The 17,931-nt window shown below is 40.0% G+C and overlaps 1 protein-coding gene across 3 annotated transcripts in view; it reads left to right on the top strand.

The window, feature by feature from the left end:
• The first annotated feature begins 7,105 nt into the window (after positions 1-7,105).
• Positions 7,106-17,931, top strand: part of LOC123968379 (eukaryotic translation initiation factor 3 subunit E-A-like) — a 37,199-nt gene continuing 26,373 nt past the window's right edge. Inside the window, exons 1-5 of one of the 3 annotated variants that reach the window (XM_046045112.1) lie at positions 7,106-7,257; positions 8,443-8,560; positions 8,802-8,919; positions 10,819-10,861; positions 11,861-11,965. In XM_046045112.1, the coding sequence (XP_045901068.1) occupies positions 7,168-7,257; positions 8,443-8,560; positions 8,802-8,919; positions 10,819-10,861; positions 11,861-11,965 (474 nt within the window). In that variant the 5' untranslated portion in view covers positions 7,106-7,167. The other 2 variants (XM_046045111.1, XM_046045113.1) reach the window with 2 other exon arrangements.

The following is a 17,931-nucleotide window of genomic DNA, read 5'->3' as shown; positions in this document are numbered from 1 at the left end:
ACACAATAACAATTATCACAGAAATGTGAAATCCACAGAAAGAGGAATATTCAAATCTCATTCCCCGTGCAGTCGAAGCCTGTAACTAAAACAGCATAATCTGGAGTTATCAGGTTTCACTGGTAAGAATGTTCATGACCACAAATTTGGAGATAGTGCCATGTTCTCTGTAATGTCATGTTTTCAAAGAAAATTGCAGAGGAAAAGTGAAGTTATGCAGAACGAGAGGAGCGAGCATGGGAGCAGAGCTTGCTGAGGAAGGATTAGAGGGGTCAAATATTGATCGACTCCCCTGTGTGCGTTCTGTGATATCGCTGATGTGTGGGAGTGCAAGTCCCCCCTTGTTTGTTTAGCGGACATGTGTTGTGCAGATGTTTTGCCATGCTTGGTGCCACTGGGTGCTCACTGGAAGTTTGCATTGTTTTCTGGTCCTGATCGATAACCTTCATCCCATTGCCATCGAGTGTGACAGTGCTGAAGTCAGCACTGGGCTCTGAATCAGGAGTGTGGGCAGCTGATTTATAACCTGACACGTACTCAGAGCGAGGTGATGCATATCTAATATGTTTACAAAAGAATCATTGAAATTCATATGAGATGCTGGAATTCGGATTCAGAGCAGGGATGCTTGGCTTTGCAACATCCAGCGCCGAGTCATTTGTCTTCAGGACGTATTGATTTATATTTTGACAGATATTAGAACGAGGCCAGTGGTGGGTGTCTTTGGCAGTGTCCTCTCCTCTCCCTCTCTTGGATTCATTTGTTGACCAAGAAAGCTTTCAGGGAACTGAAGAGCTGAGGTTTTTCATGGAATATTTGGCCCATCATTCCAGCGTCCTTTAAGTTTATCTCATTAAGGCCAAGGAGTATTTTCTACAAGACAAACACCGTAGAATGATGGATAACTGTTGTGCAAGTTGAAATGTGTTGGTGTTCCTGACAAAGCATCCAAGTATTGAACCTGATTATCATGTGTGGTCAAAGACATCACTGCCTACAACTGCTTCATCCTACAAAAACACACACATGCTTTGATTTACAAAGACAGAAATGGTGGATGATGATTTATATTTACTCCACTTTTATGTGCTTTGTTTAAACTTTGATAAGCCTTAAGCCCAAACCTCTTCATTCACTAGACTGGCTGGGTACTATGGGAGTTGCTAAAAACAAATCATTAGTTTTATTTACTGTGTTGGTTGGGTTGAATGAGAAAGCACTGTGGCAGGAGGAGATTACAAAGTTACAGAAACATCTCCCAGAAGTAGTTACGTTAGAGAGAAATCCACCGTATCTGCATCCACTGCAAAATTGAAGTAGGGCTCACGTTTGCACTAGTTGTGCTCAATTACATAGCCTTGGTCTCAGTGGAATAGTTTGACATGCTGGGAAGTACGGGATCGTGCTTGTAGATTTGAATATCAAAGAAGAGTGGCCTTCAAGTTTACTTAGATAAGTTCCATGCTTGAAGTAATGCCACTGCTGCATATATTATTGCATTCAAGCAGCAAAAATGAAAACTTCCATCCACTTTACATGCAAGAGAGAAATATTGTGATTCTCCTGAGGAGACGATATCTGGACTTTTCCTGAAAATAAAAATGTACTGACAGCTTTGATAGTGCTGGACTCATCCTGAGCACAGACACATCATTTCCAGTGATTTTACTGTATCAACCTGGAATATGCGTGCAACAGTTTACCTGTTTGCTCTGCAGAAACACATTTAGGTTAATAATACCGTGATATCAAAATGCCACATTTAAAGAATGAAATTGCTGCTGTGCCATGTGTGTAAGTTGTAAATTGATCCTGCTGCTGTGTGATGGCCACAGCTATTTAATAAAATCAAGGAATAGGAGCCTACATTCAACATTAGTTTGGCTTGAAATATTCACTTTCATATAAAAGTGGATATTTCAATCCAAAAGTATGAGAGTTCTGACAGGGTGGGATTTGGAAGTTAGGAGATGGAGCTCAGGTGATGTTTAACTGATGCTCATTTGTTTAATTTGTACAAAAGCTAAAGTGTAAAAATGTCAATTGACAGTTTTACAAGAGGTTATGGGACAGACTATTTCTCCTGGAGCAGTGACTTCCTGGAGCAGTGACTTCCTGGAGGGTCTGCTGTTCACCGGACAACCAAATGCTGACTTTGAGAAGTCACTGATCGTGACTGCTCAAAAATTATTCTGGTACATAACCTCTGATAAAATCGATGGACTGGCAACCTGTCCAGGGTGTGCCCCGCCTTTTGCCCAATGCCAGCTGGGATTGGCTCCAGCCCCCCGCGACCCGGTACGCAGGATAAGCGGTTGATGATGGATGGATGGAGTGTAAAAATGACATTAGCTGTTTTCCCTTGTTTCCAGTTTTTAACCTAAGCTAAGTGCACCTTCTGCTAGATCCAGCTTCATCTTCTATTCTCATCTAAGGCCCCTTCTACATTGCTCCGTTTTAGTTTAAAAACAGAGTTCTAAAACAAATACGATCTCCATCCACACCAGCGTTTTAGCTGCGTATCAGAGTTGATCTCCGTCTACATTAAAACGACTTAAAACACACGTTGAGTGGCAATACATGTACACCGGGCAAGACCCAATCAGAGAGCCGAGCGTGAGCATCTGCGTCATCATTTCTAAAGTCCTCCATTTTTGCCCATCCAAATTAAAACGCTACCCCGGAATTTTTAAATGAAAACGGGATCGGCAGCGTTTTCAAACTTCGCAGTTTTAGGTCTTCATTTTCGCCGTTTTAGTCGAGACGTGAAAACATAGCACAAAAATGCAGTAGTGTGGATGGGGCCTAACTCTCACCAAGAAAGCAAATAATATTTATTACATTTTTCAGTTCAATTCAATTTTATTTATATAGCGCCAAATCACAACAAAAGTTATCTCAGATAGCACTTTTCATAAAAGAGCAGGTCTAGACCGTACTCTGTGATGATATTTACAGAAGTCCAACAGTTCCCACCAAGAGAAAGCACTAGGCAACAGAGGCAAGAAAAAACTTCCTTTTAAGGGGCAGAAACCTCGAGCAAAACCATGGCTCAGGGTGGGCGGCCATCTGCCTCAACCGGTTGGGGGTGAGAGAGAGAGAGGGCAAGAGAGGAACAGAGAGATGGAAGGAGAGAGAGAGGGGAGGGAGGCAGCTTTCACAATATACAAACAGAGATACAGACAGTAAAGGTAATGTTGCTATAGATTGAATGAATGAAGGTACAGATATTTATTGTAGTGTTAATGATAATAATCGTAGTGTTAATGATATAATAACAATAATAACAATAGGACTAGTAACAATAGTTGTAGCAGAGGTTGTCGAGCAGGAATACGGGGGCAGCAGGTGACCCGCAGCCACAGATCCAGACTCCACAGCTCCAGAGCCAGAAACACCTGCAGGAAGTGATAGGAGGAGAGAGGAGAGGGACGAGAAAGTACAAGACTACAGGAAAAGGAAGAAGTCGAGCTATAGCAGCATTCCTAAGGGATGGTTCAGGGCTCACCTGAGCCAGCCCTAACTATAAGCTTTATCAAAGAGGAAAGTGCTAAGCCTACTCTTAAATGTGGAGATGGTGTCTGCCTCCTGAACCCAAACCACAACTAACCCTGCATTCTGGGAGCGCAGTTCTCTGGTGGGGTAGTAAGGTACTATGAGCTCTTTAAGATAAGATGGTGCCTGACCATTAAGAGCTTTGTAGGTCAGAAGAAGGATTTCAAATTATATTCTGGATTTTACAGGAAGCCAATACAGAGAAGCTAAGACAGGAGAAATATGATCTCTTTTCCTGGTTCCTGTCTGAACACGTGCTGCAGCATTCTGAATCAGCTGAAGAGTCTTAATGGACTTCAATCCAGCCTAGAAGTAACAAATGCATGGACTAGTTTTTCTGCATCACTTTTAGACAGGATATTCCTGATTTTTGCAAGATTACGTAGGTGAAACAAGGCGGTCCTCGAAATTTGCTTAATGTGAGACTTAAACGACATGTCCTGATCAAAGATAATCTATGCATACTAAATGAGTGTCTATCAGGAAACTCCCTGGATCTATGCCCTTGAATTGCTTCATTGTCTCAATCAACCCTTGCCCATTTTCCCAGCTCTCTTTTGGTTTTCTCTAAGTGGATGGATGAGCAAGCTGGCACTGGTCCCTTTAAAAAACAAGAGGTTGCGCATAGTTCAGGCCCTAATAGTATTCAGTGGCTAGGACTTTTTGATCTGTAAATTTGTACTACGCACCAAATCTGAGAATTCTATTAACGCATGTAAAAACTGATCAAGGGTTAGTTTTGAAAAGAAAAACAATAGCATTCACCAAATTAACTAAACATATTATCTTTACTATCTACTATCTACTATCTACTATCTAAGTCTTTTCACAGTGAATACTCAAAAAGTCTGGATTTATCATGTTCTTGTGAAGTGTTATCAGCAAAATAACGTTAGTGTGGTGAACAGAATCTGAAGAAAGGAAAGAGAATTCTGCTGCACATATTTTCAAAAGCACCTTTTTTTTCAAAAATTAAAATTGGATGGTTAAAACAAGAGAAACGAAAGCAATTGTGCCTTCATATCACTGTTAAAACACACGATTCCTTGTCATTTTGGGTTTAACTTATGGTGTTTAAGGTATCTGAGAATGCGTTTTGGCTTTGCCTGGACAGGTGACTATTTTCCCACTGCTTCCTAATTCAATATTGTGTCATAACAAATATTATTGCCTACACAAAAAGTAAAATACAACTCACATTACAACTATAAATGGAGGATATAGAGCATGTGTTCATGTTACATGGCTGAACAATTACTGGGTTATGATCCTTTTGCACTAAAGTAAGGACTAAGGTTGGAAGGACACATAAAGGTTTTCCTGCTTGGTAAGGGAATGTACTAAAAGGATTGGGGTGTTGAGGGGGGTTGCAACTGGAAAAAAACCCAGGGCCCTCCCCAGGATTATTGATGTTTTCTTTAAACCTTCATCTAGACTTGTCACAACACATCAGAATAATTAACAGTGTTAAATTGGTACAACTTGTGCAAACATGTACTCCAGTTTAAACCATAATATTATATTAGGTTCTTATATACTGGAAATTCTAATGTACACATTAATGAAACCCTCATACAAAGACATAACTATTGTTCTCTGTATAATGGCAGTAAAAAGTGCCTTCTTCCAAAAATAAAAATAAATGCAATACCTTTTCAATACTAATAATTTCTGTCAACCCCTAACTTTAAAACTTGTCAAGAATAGTAAGATATTCACTATAAGTGTGATTCCTGGAGAGAAACAGGAGGTTTAAACATCACATATCAATATTATGCAACACACAAAAGTGAAATACAAATCAGATTTTTAACACAATCACTAATTTGAATACTAAATAAAGAATTAAAATACTGTGAAGAATAATACTGTGCACACAGCAAGAAAATACAACCATGCATGTGCAGTATGCATACTATTACTCACATTAGTAAAAAACATCATAAAAGCAAGTAATAGAGAAGGTATTTCATTTCCCTTATAAATCCAACTTAGCAGCAGCCAAACTGGCTGGAGCTTTTGATTATTTAAATTAAATCAATGAATGATCTAATAAAGACACATTCCCAGATGATACTTGCCAACCTGACCAAGTGATTGTATGGGTGACTCTTTTTATTGAAAAACCTTTCCTGAAATAAAGCAGACAACATAAAGGAGGCTTCTGCAGAGAAAAGGCTGTGTTTTCTTTTTTTAATTTTAAGCGAGCAGCCACTGAGCCAGAGCTGACTGTCAGAAGCACCCAGTAAAACAGCTACTGGACATGATGAGTGGTGTCTGTTTATGACTCATTTCTACCTGCCGTCAGGCGGCAAGGGGAGGTGGGAGTGGAAGAGAGAGAGAGCCCAGTGGTAACAAGGGAAGAATTGTGTGAGGATACAAGACAGTGCCTTGTGGTTGTCAAGAAAACAAGGTACTAGTGAAACCTATTAGAGATGGGCCATTTAGTAGTTGATATTGGCTGTTGTTGGCTGGGTATGGTCGACACATGGGCACCTTTATGAGGCAGCTGCTGAAGTGAAGGAGAAAGGAGCATGCTTCAGATGTACAGTGAAGACATTCTACCCTTGTGGAAAAGTCAAAAGATTGGAAATTATCTGGTTGTTTTCATACAAATGTAGCAGGCTTGTGAGTGGGGGCTCATCGTGACTATATTTGCCCTCAAATGTTTTTAGTCCCATGAAGAAGTCATACACAGTCACACATGGGTTTTTCAGGAGAAATATTGGTGGTGTCTGGAGGGAAGCCTATGTTTTCAAATTCAACAAAACGTTCCCTTTGGGTCCTCTTTATAAATTAAACGTTTCACTGTATCAACACCACAGGGACATTATGGGTATTTTGAAAGGTTTACAAGTCACAGTCATGCATCCTTCTGAGAACCCACTGAAGCTACAAAAAAAAAACATCCACATTTCCACAGTGCAAAAGCAAGAATGAAAGGGTAAAAACGTGACCCTTTAGCTTCATATTAACTGTCATTGTGTCAAATGAAATATACTGAACCTCACAAGTGAAGATGTTACCCAAATGTAACATTTCTGAACTGTTATCTCTATTAACTTTGGACTTTTTGCTCATCATTAAGGAATTAGTAAATATAAATAAAGCCATAAGATTATAGTAAGTCATGCACACTTCAAAAGCATGACTGAAAACATTATTTGCCATTAGGGAAAAATTAGCAAACAATAAATAAATAAAAAACTTAACAGTGTAAGCATATCTGCAGCCAAAACACATAAATTAAAAGGAAGATGTGCACAGTGGTGCAAGAGCTCATGCGACAGCTCAGAAAACATAAAAAGAATAAAATAAAACAAGTTTTCTTCCTATCTTACTTTTTTACCTAACTTATCTATCTATCTATAATACGTACATTAACTGTCAAAATAGTGCCCTATTATAATTACCTCATATTGTGTATGTAATTATATTAGTATACATTATGGACTTGTGATACGCTTCATAATCGCCCTGTACAATCAGCAACACAAGTTTTTCTTGTGAAAAGTCTATTTCCTGTTGAGGATGCTGAGAATGTTTTTGATTGGTCAGTCCCACTGTACATAGCTGAAACATGCCTTCCACTTCCTTTTCCCCGGAGCAAAGATGGCGGAATACGACCTCACCACCAAAATTGCCCACTTTTTAGACCGTCATCTTGTTTTTCCTCTGCTGGAGTTCCTGTCTGTCAAAGAGGTACGGACTATATTAACACATTAAGACTTCGGTACATTTTTTTTGTTATTTCAGTACACTATTTGCCGCTTTTGAACAGTTGTAAAAACCGTGTTCGCTAAGGAGTTGGTCACATTGTTTGTAGCTATGTAAAGCAGCCACACTTAACCGGAGTGGAGCCGGAAATGTAGCTTCCTGCCTTCAAAGTAAAAGCAGGTACACGTCACCTTTGATAAAAAGGACAATCTAACGAGGTGAACAAAAGAAAATAAACTACAGAACAACGTATAAGCGATTAAATGATGTATGTAGTGAAAATACAATTAATATTATGGCATGATTATATCGGGACATTTAAATATTTCCAATTGATTTTTACATTTGAAAATAAAACCTCGGAAGTCCTGCTCGTGATTGTCAGAAGCTTTACACTGGTAAACCCAGCCACGCGCTGTTTCAGATTCAGGCGGTTGTAGGAGTGCGCGTTTCCTTAACTCGAGTGTATTAAGCTGTACACGGTAGTTGGGCGGTGCTACTACACACGTTAGCATTCTGCTGGTCAGCGTAGTTGCCGCCCAGTGGAGATACACTGGGCAGTGAAACAGTCAGCTCTCTCAGGCTATGCTAACCTTTATAGGCTGGACAAAAGTGGTTCAGTTGCAATAATAACACCAAATGTTGGAATGCAGTTTAAGTCAACTGTTGGGAAGTATCGCTTGACAGCTGTAAAACATTTATTAACAATGTTAACAACACTTATCACAACCATTACAGCCAACACACGCCTGCCTCGTTCGCTAAAAGTAACGTTAGCTTAAGTTAACCTCTTGATTGAATTAGAAAGGTAACGTTAAAAACTAGTTAAGGTGTTTTGTCAGTTACGTTTCTACGTTACGTTCAGTTGTCTGTAACTCCTACCTTTTTGTTATAGGTTGAGTTGTGGTGTGGAATGGTCAGCATCCCACTGTCTTCTTTCTTATTCAGTACAAATAATGTAATGTTAACTGAGATCATTCACATGACCATGGGGGTAAATGGGGGAAAATGGGCAAAACCCATTATCCAATAAATACTGTTTCCTTGTAAAGGTTAATAAATTGGAAACGTAATGTATCTGTTTTTGTGGCTTTGATAGAACCTCTTGCTTAGATAATATTCAAAAACATCCCCCTCACCCTGTTTTCTGTTATTGGCTCTGTTTCTTAGATCTACAATGAACAGGAGCTGCTTAATGGAAAACTGGAGCTTCTCAGTGACACAAACATGGTTGACTTCGCCATGGATGTGCACAGAAGCCTTTTCCCTGAGAAGGAAATTCCCCATAGTAAGTGTTGACGCTTGGTGGATACACACACTACTCATCCACAGTTCTCCATCAATGACACACATAAGACCAAGGAAGATATTGACGTTTGATAAAAAGCATGAAAGGTTACTCCTCTACACCATTCAGAATTGGACAGCAGTAAACTTCATTTTACAGCGTTTTCAGTGCTGGAGTGCATGTACGGGTTGGTTTATGGTGTTCCTGTATCTAATGACTTTCTTCATGTCCCCTGTGTCAGCTCTAAAGGAGAAGAGGACAGAGGTTGTGGCCCAGCTAAAGCAGCTGCAGTCAGAGACGGAACCCATTGTGAAAATGTTTGAGGACCCGGAGACAACAAGGCAGATGCAGTCCACTAGGTATAGGCTTTTCTCCTTATTTAAGTATTACCCTTAAATTGTTTTTTTTCAAGTAAGACATAATCAGCCTTAGTGAGGTTGTGAATTTTATTGGTGGTCTTACCTGTCATGATTAGTAAAACATGTTATTTGAAACCGTAGACGGCCAGCAGCATTGCAAAGGGAAGTCCATGGAAGTTCATTTTGAATAAAAAATGTATTTAGCCTTTTCAGGGCATTTGCTGAGCAAAGACAGAAGTCAGTAGACGGACGCAAAATGTTGTGGTTAACTTTATTTAGACTGTTTTGTCATCTACAGTGATTAAAATACTTCGGTCATATTCAATCTTGATCCTTTGTTTCTTGGCGAGTGTGTACAGTTAATCAAAAGCATTTTTCAGTTTGTACTGTTTCATTATATTGTTGTAGTTGGGCTGTAGACATTTGCCTATTAAGACAGAGATATGTAGGAACTGTTATGTGAGATGTGAAGTCTGATAATAACAACATTGACTTAGCGCATGTCTGTGTTATTGTTAGTTTCCTGTCAGTGGGATGTATGGAGGAATCATACTTCTGTTTTAAATTATACGTATTTTTTTTCTTCATACCATCAGATTTGTTAAACAATAGGAAACTCATCTGGGGACAATGAAGAAGTTGCTCTCAAGCCAAACAACATGGAACAGTTTTATTCCACTATTATGGTCTAAATAATGCTTGGTGCAGTTGCTTGTTTTTAAACATTATTTCTGGATTAGAGGATCATCCAGTGCTGGAAATGAGTTAATTTGAACCCCAGTACCTTGTACAATGGGGTTAATACACATTGATCCACAAAGCATTTACAGGGCAATAGAACTTATTGGTCTGTGTACTTTTTATTTTTAACCGTAAGGCCTATATGCCATACCAGGGTTTATGTGGACAACTACTGAAACCAAGCCTAGCTATCACATTAAATCATGTTAGTACTATATTTATAGACAATCTGTCATTATTAGATACACACTGTGGATTATGATCACCAGTAGGGTGATTTATTTAGTTATTTTTCTTCTCATTTGTTTGAATTTGTTGGAGCAATGAAAACCTCTTGGGTTTTTGAGTCAACATGCTGCTGATGGCTCCTTGACTTTTTCAGTGCAGAAGGTGGCAGTAATGCTGTGCAGACTTTTTCCATGAACATTTGCTACTTGCTGGACATCTCAGCAGATGACTGTCATCTTAATCTCGTAATAAGTGTGAAGCAAAATTATTAGTTTTTGCTACGACAATATTGTGCAGACAATATTCTTTTACCCATTTTGTGTCTGTAGAGAAGCATGCATCTGCAGTGTCGTTTGACATTAGTTTGAAAAGTTCAAAAAATTTTTAGAGTACTGACATGGATGGTATAGCCAGTGGTTCAGAAATAATATCACTATCTGTGCTCCTGTAATGCAAAGCAGGCTGACATTCCACACTACAGGCAAGTCACCCAGGAGTTTCAAGAGACCATCCTTCATTAACAGGGACAACCTGTCCTGAATCAGTGAAAATCCCCTAGAAACACACACATTTTCAATATGTTGTCCACATATGTTACAGGCAAATTTATAAAATGCAGTTTGGATACAACAGCTTAGAAGAGCCAGTGAATTGATTTTTATTTTGACGAAGGATACAAAGGCTGTGCTGAGAAGTTACTATTCACTTTCCTCACCAGACATAATTTGTTAGACATGGCTAGCATAGATTTGTAGTAGCCAAACCAAATGTAATAAACAGCCTATCCCACTGTTTCTTCATTTATGTGCAGCTCTTTATTTAGACCAGAAGTGGAAAAATATACCTGAATGGGACTCCAAACACCAGGATGTCAGCCAAATGGCCTCTAACTACAGGAACTGTCCTGCTTTGTTTTGTTTTTTTTTACAGAGATGGACGAATGCTCTTTGACTATTTGGCAGAAAAACATAACGTAAGTTGGCCTGATTTGCTGACATCTCAGTTCTTCACTGCATTTCTCATGGCTCTTGTGTGAACCCATGGTTGTCTTAGGGGCGAAGTGGGAGGGGCTGGCCGAGCAGGGAAATGCAGAATTACTTCCCAAAACCCTTAACTCATTTTCGGGGTTTGTATGGCTTGCACAAATTCTGCGGACATTTACATTCTGTGGTGAATTGTTAAGAATAAACGGAGTAGCTCGGGACTCGTGGACAGAGCCGCAAGAATGCCGGAGGTTCTATATTTACCGTGATGTTTGGCTTCTTACCCTCCCCTCCATCTGTCCCCTCCCACTCCGGTATCCTGCTGACCTGCAAGCTGTCCTCAGTGCACCTCCACACAGCCAAGGCTTAGGGCCCCTCAGCATGCTGTGGGAAAGGCTTGGGCGGCCCAGAGCACCCACTGCCTTTCACAGTTATACTGAAACTTAGTGAATGGCCTGACGTCAGTGCACGCTGCTGTGAGATACTGGACAGCAGGAAAGGACAGGAAGACAAGGAAGACAAAATGATAGCCCTATATATACACACATGCTTTTCTAATTTAGTTTACATGACCACATCTTACAAAAGTTAAATATTCTCTTGCCAAATACCACTGATATGATATAGAAGTGTTTACTCTACGTTCATTTAGCAGTAGTGTGCCACCACAGCAGGAAACTATGTTGCTGCTTCAAATAAATATGAAACTAAAATTAGATTGGCAATTTAGTTACGATGATCTAAAATATGTTTAGTGTAGCCCAGATGTTTGAGAAGTCATACTTTTACCATGATAACAACACCTTAACTCTGAAACACCGATAGACATGACACAACTGGGATGTCCTTTAGGCGCTACAGCTGCATAAAATTACAGAGCGAACACAATGTTTGATTTGAAAATATGCCCGAGTATTGTTTGACTTGGTCTGACAATGCTTCACATTGTGTCTGTTAGTGATAATGGCTCTCTCATATTTCTCTTGAAGTTTCGTCAGGAGTACTTGGACACGCTGTACAGATATGCCAAGTTCCAGTATGAGTGTGGAAACTACTCTGGTGCTGCAGAGTACCTCTACTTCTTCCGTGTCTTGGTAAGTTTTCAGCTTTTGTCACTGACATTCAACACCAGTTTAACATTAGTAGTGATGTGTGCTGATAACTATACACCTTACATCACTTAACAGAGTGTCTGTAGTAGATTTTATATACTGGCTTGAGGCATTTCTCTGACATATTAAAATTGAACATCCCATTATGTTTGCCAGATTGCTATGATTCCTCAAAAGGCCAATGCTTGCATAGAAGAGTAAAGAACACTTAGAAGTAATTGAATGTGAAAAGCTTACGTCATTGCCTATTCAATTCTGTGCACGTCTTTTGTATTAGGAGGACACTAGTGCTCTGAGACTTGAGTAGAATCTTTTACTGGGCCAAGTGATCAGTGGCGGACTGCTTAATCTGTCTGTGGTCTTCTCACAGGGCAGGCCTCAGACAGTTTATTGATTTGAGTGCTGTGGCCAGAGAGTCCCTTGTCACGACTTCTGAGCTTATGTGATGCTAAAGTTATGCAAGGCATCTCTTAGTTAACATCCAGCATGTATGATTTTTGGGGGGAAGGGGGTTCAATGTAAAATGTCCTTAAGAAGGGCTGTCTTTATTAGGCTGTACCTTCTTTCTTGAATTTTAAATGACGAGCTTCAGGAAATAATATAATAAATACTGAAGAGTTTGAATGTTTTAAAAAAAATCAGATAATGCTAACAAATGTTTTGCACAGGAAGATAATTATAGTTCAGAGAGTACTGGCAGTATTCTTGTTGGTGCACATGCACACTCCCTATTTCCTCTATAAACAAAGAAGCTTGTTGCCAGGGTTCTGGCATTTCACTCCTCTCCCTTTGCCCTCAGAAATGAGTGAAAGACGAACTCGGTGAATGGGCTAGGTGTAGCTCAACTGCAAGGACTGCTGCCTCTCGTAAGACTTGAAAACACTTTCAGTGGCCTTGTTGAAAAACCTTGGAGTCACGTTAGATAATGTGCTGTTTTAATTGTGTGAAAGGTGCCACAGCTCATCTTTTCAGTTTTGCTTTTTAGATTCTTGAACAAGTGATCCTTGAATGTTTGACTGTTAAGCTTTTCCTTCTGTATTAGGCTAGTCTTTTCTTACAAAAGAAAAAGTAGACTATTACAGGTAGCTGCATCCTTGCAGTAATAAAGTAAACTACTGTTTAGGTTTAATGTGCACACTAGGCGTTTTCAGTAGGGCTGAACAATTAATAGAAATCTTATTGAAATCGCATTTTATTGAATCGTCCTTGCCTACACATCATATTCTAGAGACTGAAGAAAACATCTTTGTTTGGTATAGATCCCTGCAAAAATCACACCATAATTTAATGTTTTAATGTTTATCAATGAAAATTGTATAAAAATGATAATTTCCCCTTGTATCGTAAATTATACCACAATTGCAATATCAGTCAAACTCACTGGCTCATTTCTAGTTGCTTTGAAGCACTGTGCGCCCCTGCAATGTGGTATAATGAGGATTCAGTTAGCGACTCAGATATTTAGAATTTTGCAACATATTCAAGCTTGTGTACTATCCAATGACAACTAGTCACTAGTTTACTCATACTCAGTGATTACATTATTAGCTAGGCCTGTGCAAGCAGCAGCACCTGGGTGGAGTCTGTTGTTGCCTATTCTGAAGCTGCCTTTAAAGTCCCATGCAGGATATCTTTATGCTTGTAGCCACCCCTATGTTGACTTAGGTTTTGTTCCATTTGAAATTTCCAGTGGAAATCTAGCTGTATTTTGACTACCTTTGGCGTTATCTTGCATCAAGTGTTGGTAAGTTCAACTCAACTGAATGTCTTATAATGATCAGTGGAATCAGCCTGCGTAGTCGGTGGTTTCCAAGTGTCACTCACTCGTCCTCTTTCTTTTGTTTGTCTTTGGTTCAGCATTTAGCTTTGTGGTAAAGCAAGGACTCGTGCCTAAGTCAGCCCTGAAAGAATGGGAAAGAATAAGATCAACATTTTGTCTTTTCATTAAAGCGAAAAACATTAAGACCATCTTTTGTTCCTATTCTAATTGGCATTTGATACTGCACTGCGTTGCCTCTTGTTTTTCGCATTTCTGACTCTGCTAGTCATGCACATTCACTATGCTGGAGTGTCCCCCTCCTGAAAGACTTGGCAGTGACTCTGATCGATGATGAACCCTCTTCGCTACAAACAGCCGTCTTAACCCAAAGCAGTTGGGTATTTTTATTTGATGGGTTTTTCACTGATCTTCTCAAATCTGTCGAGGAAAGAGTTGCATCCGAGACAAGATGACTGGTAATTCACCCAAGATTTCCACTTCCACTCTCTACAAAAAAAATGCATTAAGAAAAGTCTTCAAAAGCTTGCAACCCATGTGTCTCACTGTTCCAACAACAGTTGTTTATGGCTTTGCAAGTCATTCTAAATAAACCAAAATTGCTTAAATTGGGGTATGTTGTTCGAGGTCCAGCATTTCTTTTTTTTCTTTTTACCCCTCAAATTGTTAGACCCCTCATTTTAAGTTCCAGCCAGATCAGGCTCTGTAACTAGATATCTGTTGCTTGCACTTGACAATGCAATAGGCTTTTTAGACAGGGGAGGTAGAAATGGATTGCATTAGGGTGAGTCTGTATACTGCTTTACCCCCTCCACTGTTTTTTTTCTGTGTTTTGTGGACCTCCCACCCTCACAGGCCCCTCTTCTGTCTCTCCCTACCCCATATGGGAGAGGGGAGGCTACATAAAGTCATTTAACGTGGGAAACCCAGTCAATTAAACGAAGGAAGCCAGCCTTGCAAAATCCATGCCTCAGGTCTTGTTACAGTGTGGCCAAGCCCGAAAAGAGCAACTTATTCATATCATCACTTAATGCAGGGATTGAATGTTAAGAATAAAGATTGAGTATCCCGACGGCTCCCCAGCACAGTAAATTTATTGTTGCTGGTCAGTCAGCGAAAATGTGCCCATTTCACAAACCAATGGAAACTTAAGGTAACTGCTGGAAAAACCCAGGTATTGAAACTTTTCTAGCGTGGCCACTAGTGAAAGCCAGACTGTGTGTGTAGAAAGCTACCATAATGACCTGGAGGTCAGCCAAACGGAGCAGGCAGGGACTTCCAAGAGTGGGGAAAAAAATAACAAAACAAAACACTTCAACAGATGAAATGCTGACCTTTATACTGGCAGTGGAGCAAATTTCGTTTCTCATGCTGTTATAATACTGATCTTTCTTGTGACTTCTGCAATTAAAGAAATCATTTATAATGGACCTGAGTTGTGCGCTGAGATTAAAGACTCTGACTGGATGGACCATCTTACTGTGTTCTTTTTTGGGGGGTAGAAGAGGTTTTCCAAACACTTTCCCCTTACCTGCCATCGTCTCATGTTGTAGTACTTTGTTGAAATGTTATCGGAGTGTAAGTGGTCTTTGCCAAGTAAGAAAAAAAACTTTTTATATCCAAAAAATCTTACCAATTTGTGGGGTTCCAGCGGAAACCTGTTCTTTTTTTAGTGTTTCCTCTACTTGTGCATCTGTCGTGTCTCACAGTCCACTTCAGCGGCTGTCCGACGGTGTGCGGGGGTGTGTGGTTAGGATCTAGGTTTCTCTGGCCGCTCAGCAGACACCCACCCTGACTTCCTGCTTGACTCATGTCACTGCGTCTGGTGTTTTGGTGTTATCATGAACTACTGTGGCGCAGAGTTTCCCATGAGCGCTAGGGTGTAGTCCAGTGTCCACTACAGAGTGATTGCCTTGCTGAGGTTCAGAGACATTCTCAACCTGTGTTTCATTACCTGATTCTTTTTTGTTTGTTTTGGTCTGTTCTGGAAATCAGAAACAGTAGTCTGCAACATTTTTGAGAGTGATTATCCTCAAAAGATGTCTTGTTAACGTCAGTTCATATCTCAGCTTAATTACCTTGTGATAACAGCGGTGTTGTCCAGAGGTACAGAAGATAATGGATGGAGATTATTGCAATTATAATTCCAAAGACTGAAGAGGCAAGGAGTTTGGGGGGGGGGGAATGTTAACGAAGCAAACCTCACTGGTAATTGTACCACATTTAATGTACACATTAGTCACTATTATTTGGCAGGTTGTTTAATGTTATGTTTAAGTGCCTGACAACCAGCCCAGGACATTTCTTGTTTGTTATTTCTTGCGTTTTCAGTCTCATCACTAAAGCGGCAGTTAGTCTGTCTATGATGAAAAAATGTCCACCACGGGCTAGGGCTGGCCCTGAATATTCAAATATTCGATCACTGGGTACACATGATTTTCAATTTTGGGATTCGAATAATGATTTGTTTTCAGCACACCTGACCTCCACCCACAGAGTGAACCTAACGCTCCAGTTCACATCAAAGGGAAAACAAAATGAAGCTCTGTGGGAGAACTTTTAAACTGAGTGATGACAATGGCAGTGTGACAGTTATGGGGTTTAAGAACATTTAGTAGGCTATTAAAAAAAAGTTAAAAGCAAATTTTACTTAATAATGTGTTACTTTCCAATACCGGAAACGGTGCTCATCCCGTCTGCTCTCCCTGGACCCCCGCCCGGTTAATATATTTCTGTGATCTGTTCTGGACCTGCTCAACTCAGCCTCTCACCCTCTGGGTTCTCAGCTACGGTTCCCTCCTGCTCTGCACTGCAGCCACCAACCTGCTTCTGCAGCATCTAGTCTTCCAGTCTGCCTCGCTCTTCCCCGGCTCAATTTCCGATCACTTCAACCCTGCAATATATATTCCGCTTTTATCTAGCTCCAGTCTCCTCCCTCTCTTAGTCCAAGCACTAGGGACTACTAGCCTAGCTGCGAGAAAAGTTAAACACAACCCTTTTGGTAATAATAATGTGCTGTTATTATATAGCCTACATGTAAATAAAGAAACAAAGCTCTCTCTCTCGCACGCACGCACGCAGATACAAGTCAGTGGCCGCCATTTGTTATCTCTCCCCCGTCAGGTTTCACCCTCGCTCATGTCATTGCCAGAACTTTTTGGGCATTCATCCTTCTGTTGTGCTTTTAATCTATGAAAAAAATAGCTGCATATGGTGAAATTACAGCTGGCGCAACGCAACCAGTAACGCCACCCATACGTTCAACTGAGGCTAGTTGTAAGTCTTAGATGTGCCCATCACAAGTCCAAAGATAGTCAGTTGTTATTATTATGAAATAAAGAGAAGCAAACAAATTTTCTAGGTTGACGAGCTGTGAGCAGTTTTGTATGTAGCCATCAGTGACAAATGTCTCCAGATCATCCTGCCTTTTGCTTTCTGATATAGATTTTTGAAGGAACTTTACAGAACTTGTTTTAATTAAACTCCTTCTCCAGCTTGTTCTTTTAGTCTGCCCTCTCTCTGTCCGTCCTTGTAGTGACAAAGTTGTATCAACTAAATAAATTAACAGAATATGCCCTTGGGTGATAAGAGAGTTTTATCAGCTCATACTGTACACTTTAACTAGCCAGCATTATGCAGCATGTCATACGCAGTGTCACACTTTAGCATACAGTAGATCCTAATATCTTCTCATAAGGGGATATGTTATGGGGTTGGTGCAGAGTCTCCTGCCTCTTTCAGAGATGCCAGGTGTGTCTGATCCACCCATCAGATTGATTGTTGTTCTGTCAGGTTGGTGGTCACCTCATTTTTCACTTAACTGAAGTTGATGGCACAATTTTGGGTTTTTCAGGTGTGGAATGTTTATAATAATTTTTTTTTTTTGCTGGTGATGTAAATGGGATGGATTGGACCAGTGCTGTTGCATGGTATGGCAATGTAAGATTGCAATGGTATGAGATTTTCACAGTATGATACAGTGGGGGAAATAAGTATTTGACCCCTTGCTGATTTTGCAGGTTTGCCCACTTACAAAGAATGCAATGATCTATAATTTTAATCATATGTACATTCTAACAGTGAAAGACAGAATCCCAAAGAAAATTCCAGAAAATCACATCATATGAATTTATAAAAATTGATAACCATCTGATGAGGAAAAACAAGTATT

Source organism: Micropterus dolomieu, linkage group LG03 (assembly GCF_021292245.1).
Source record: "Micropterus dolomieu isolate WLL.071019.BEF.003 ecotype Adirondacks linkage group LG03, ASM2129224v1, whole genome shotgun sequence".
NCBI classification, from domain to species: Eukaryota; Metazoa; Chordata; class Actinopteri; order Centrarchiformes; family Centrarchidae; genus Micropterus; species Micropterus dolomieu.
Note: the sequence above shows the minus strand (reverse complement) of the source record. Positions and strands in the feature narration are given on the sequence as shown.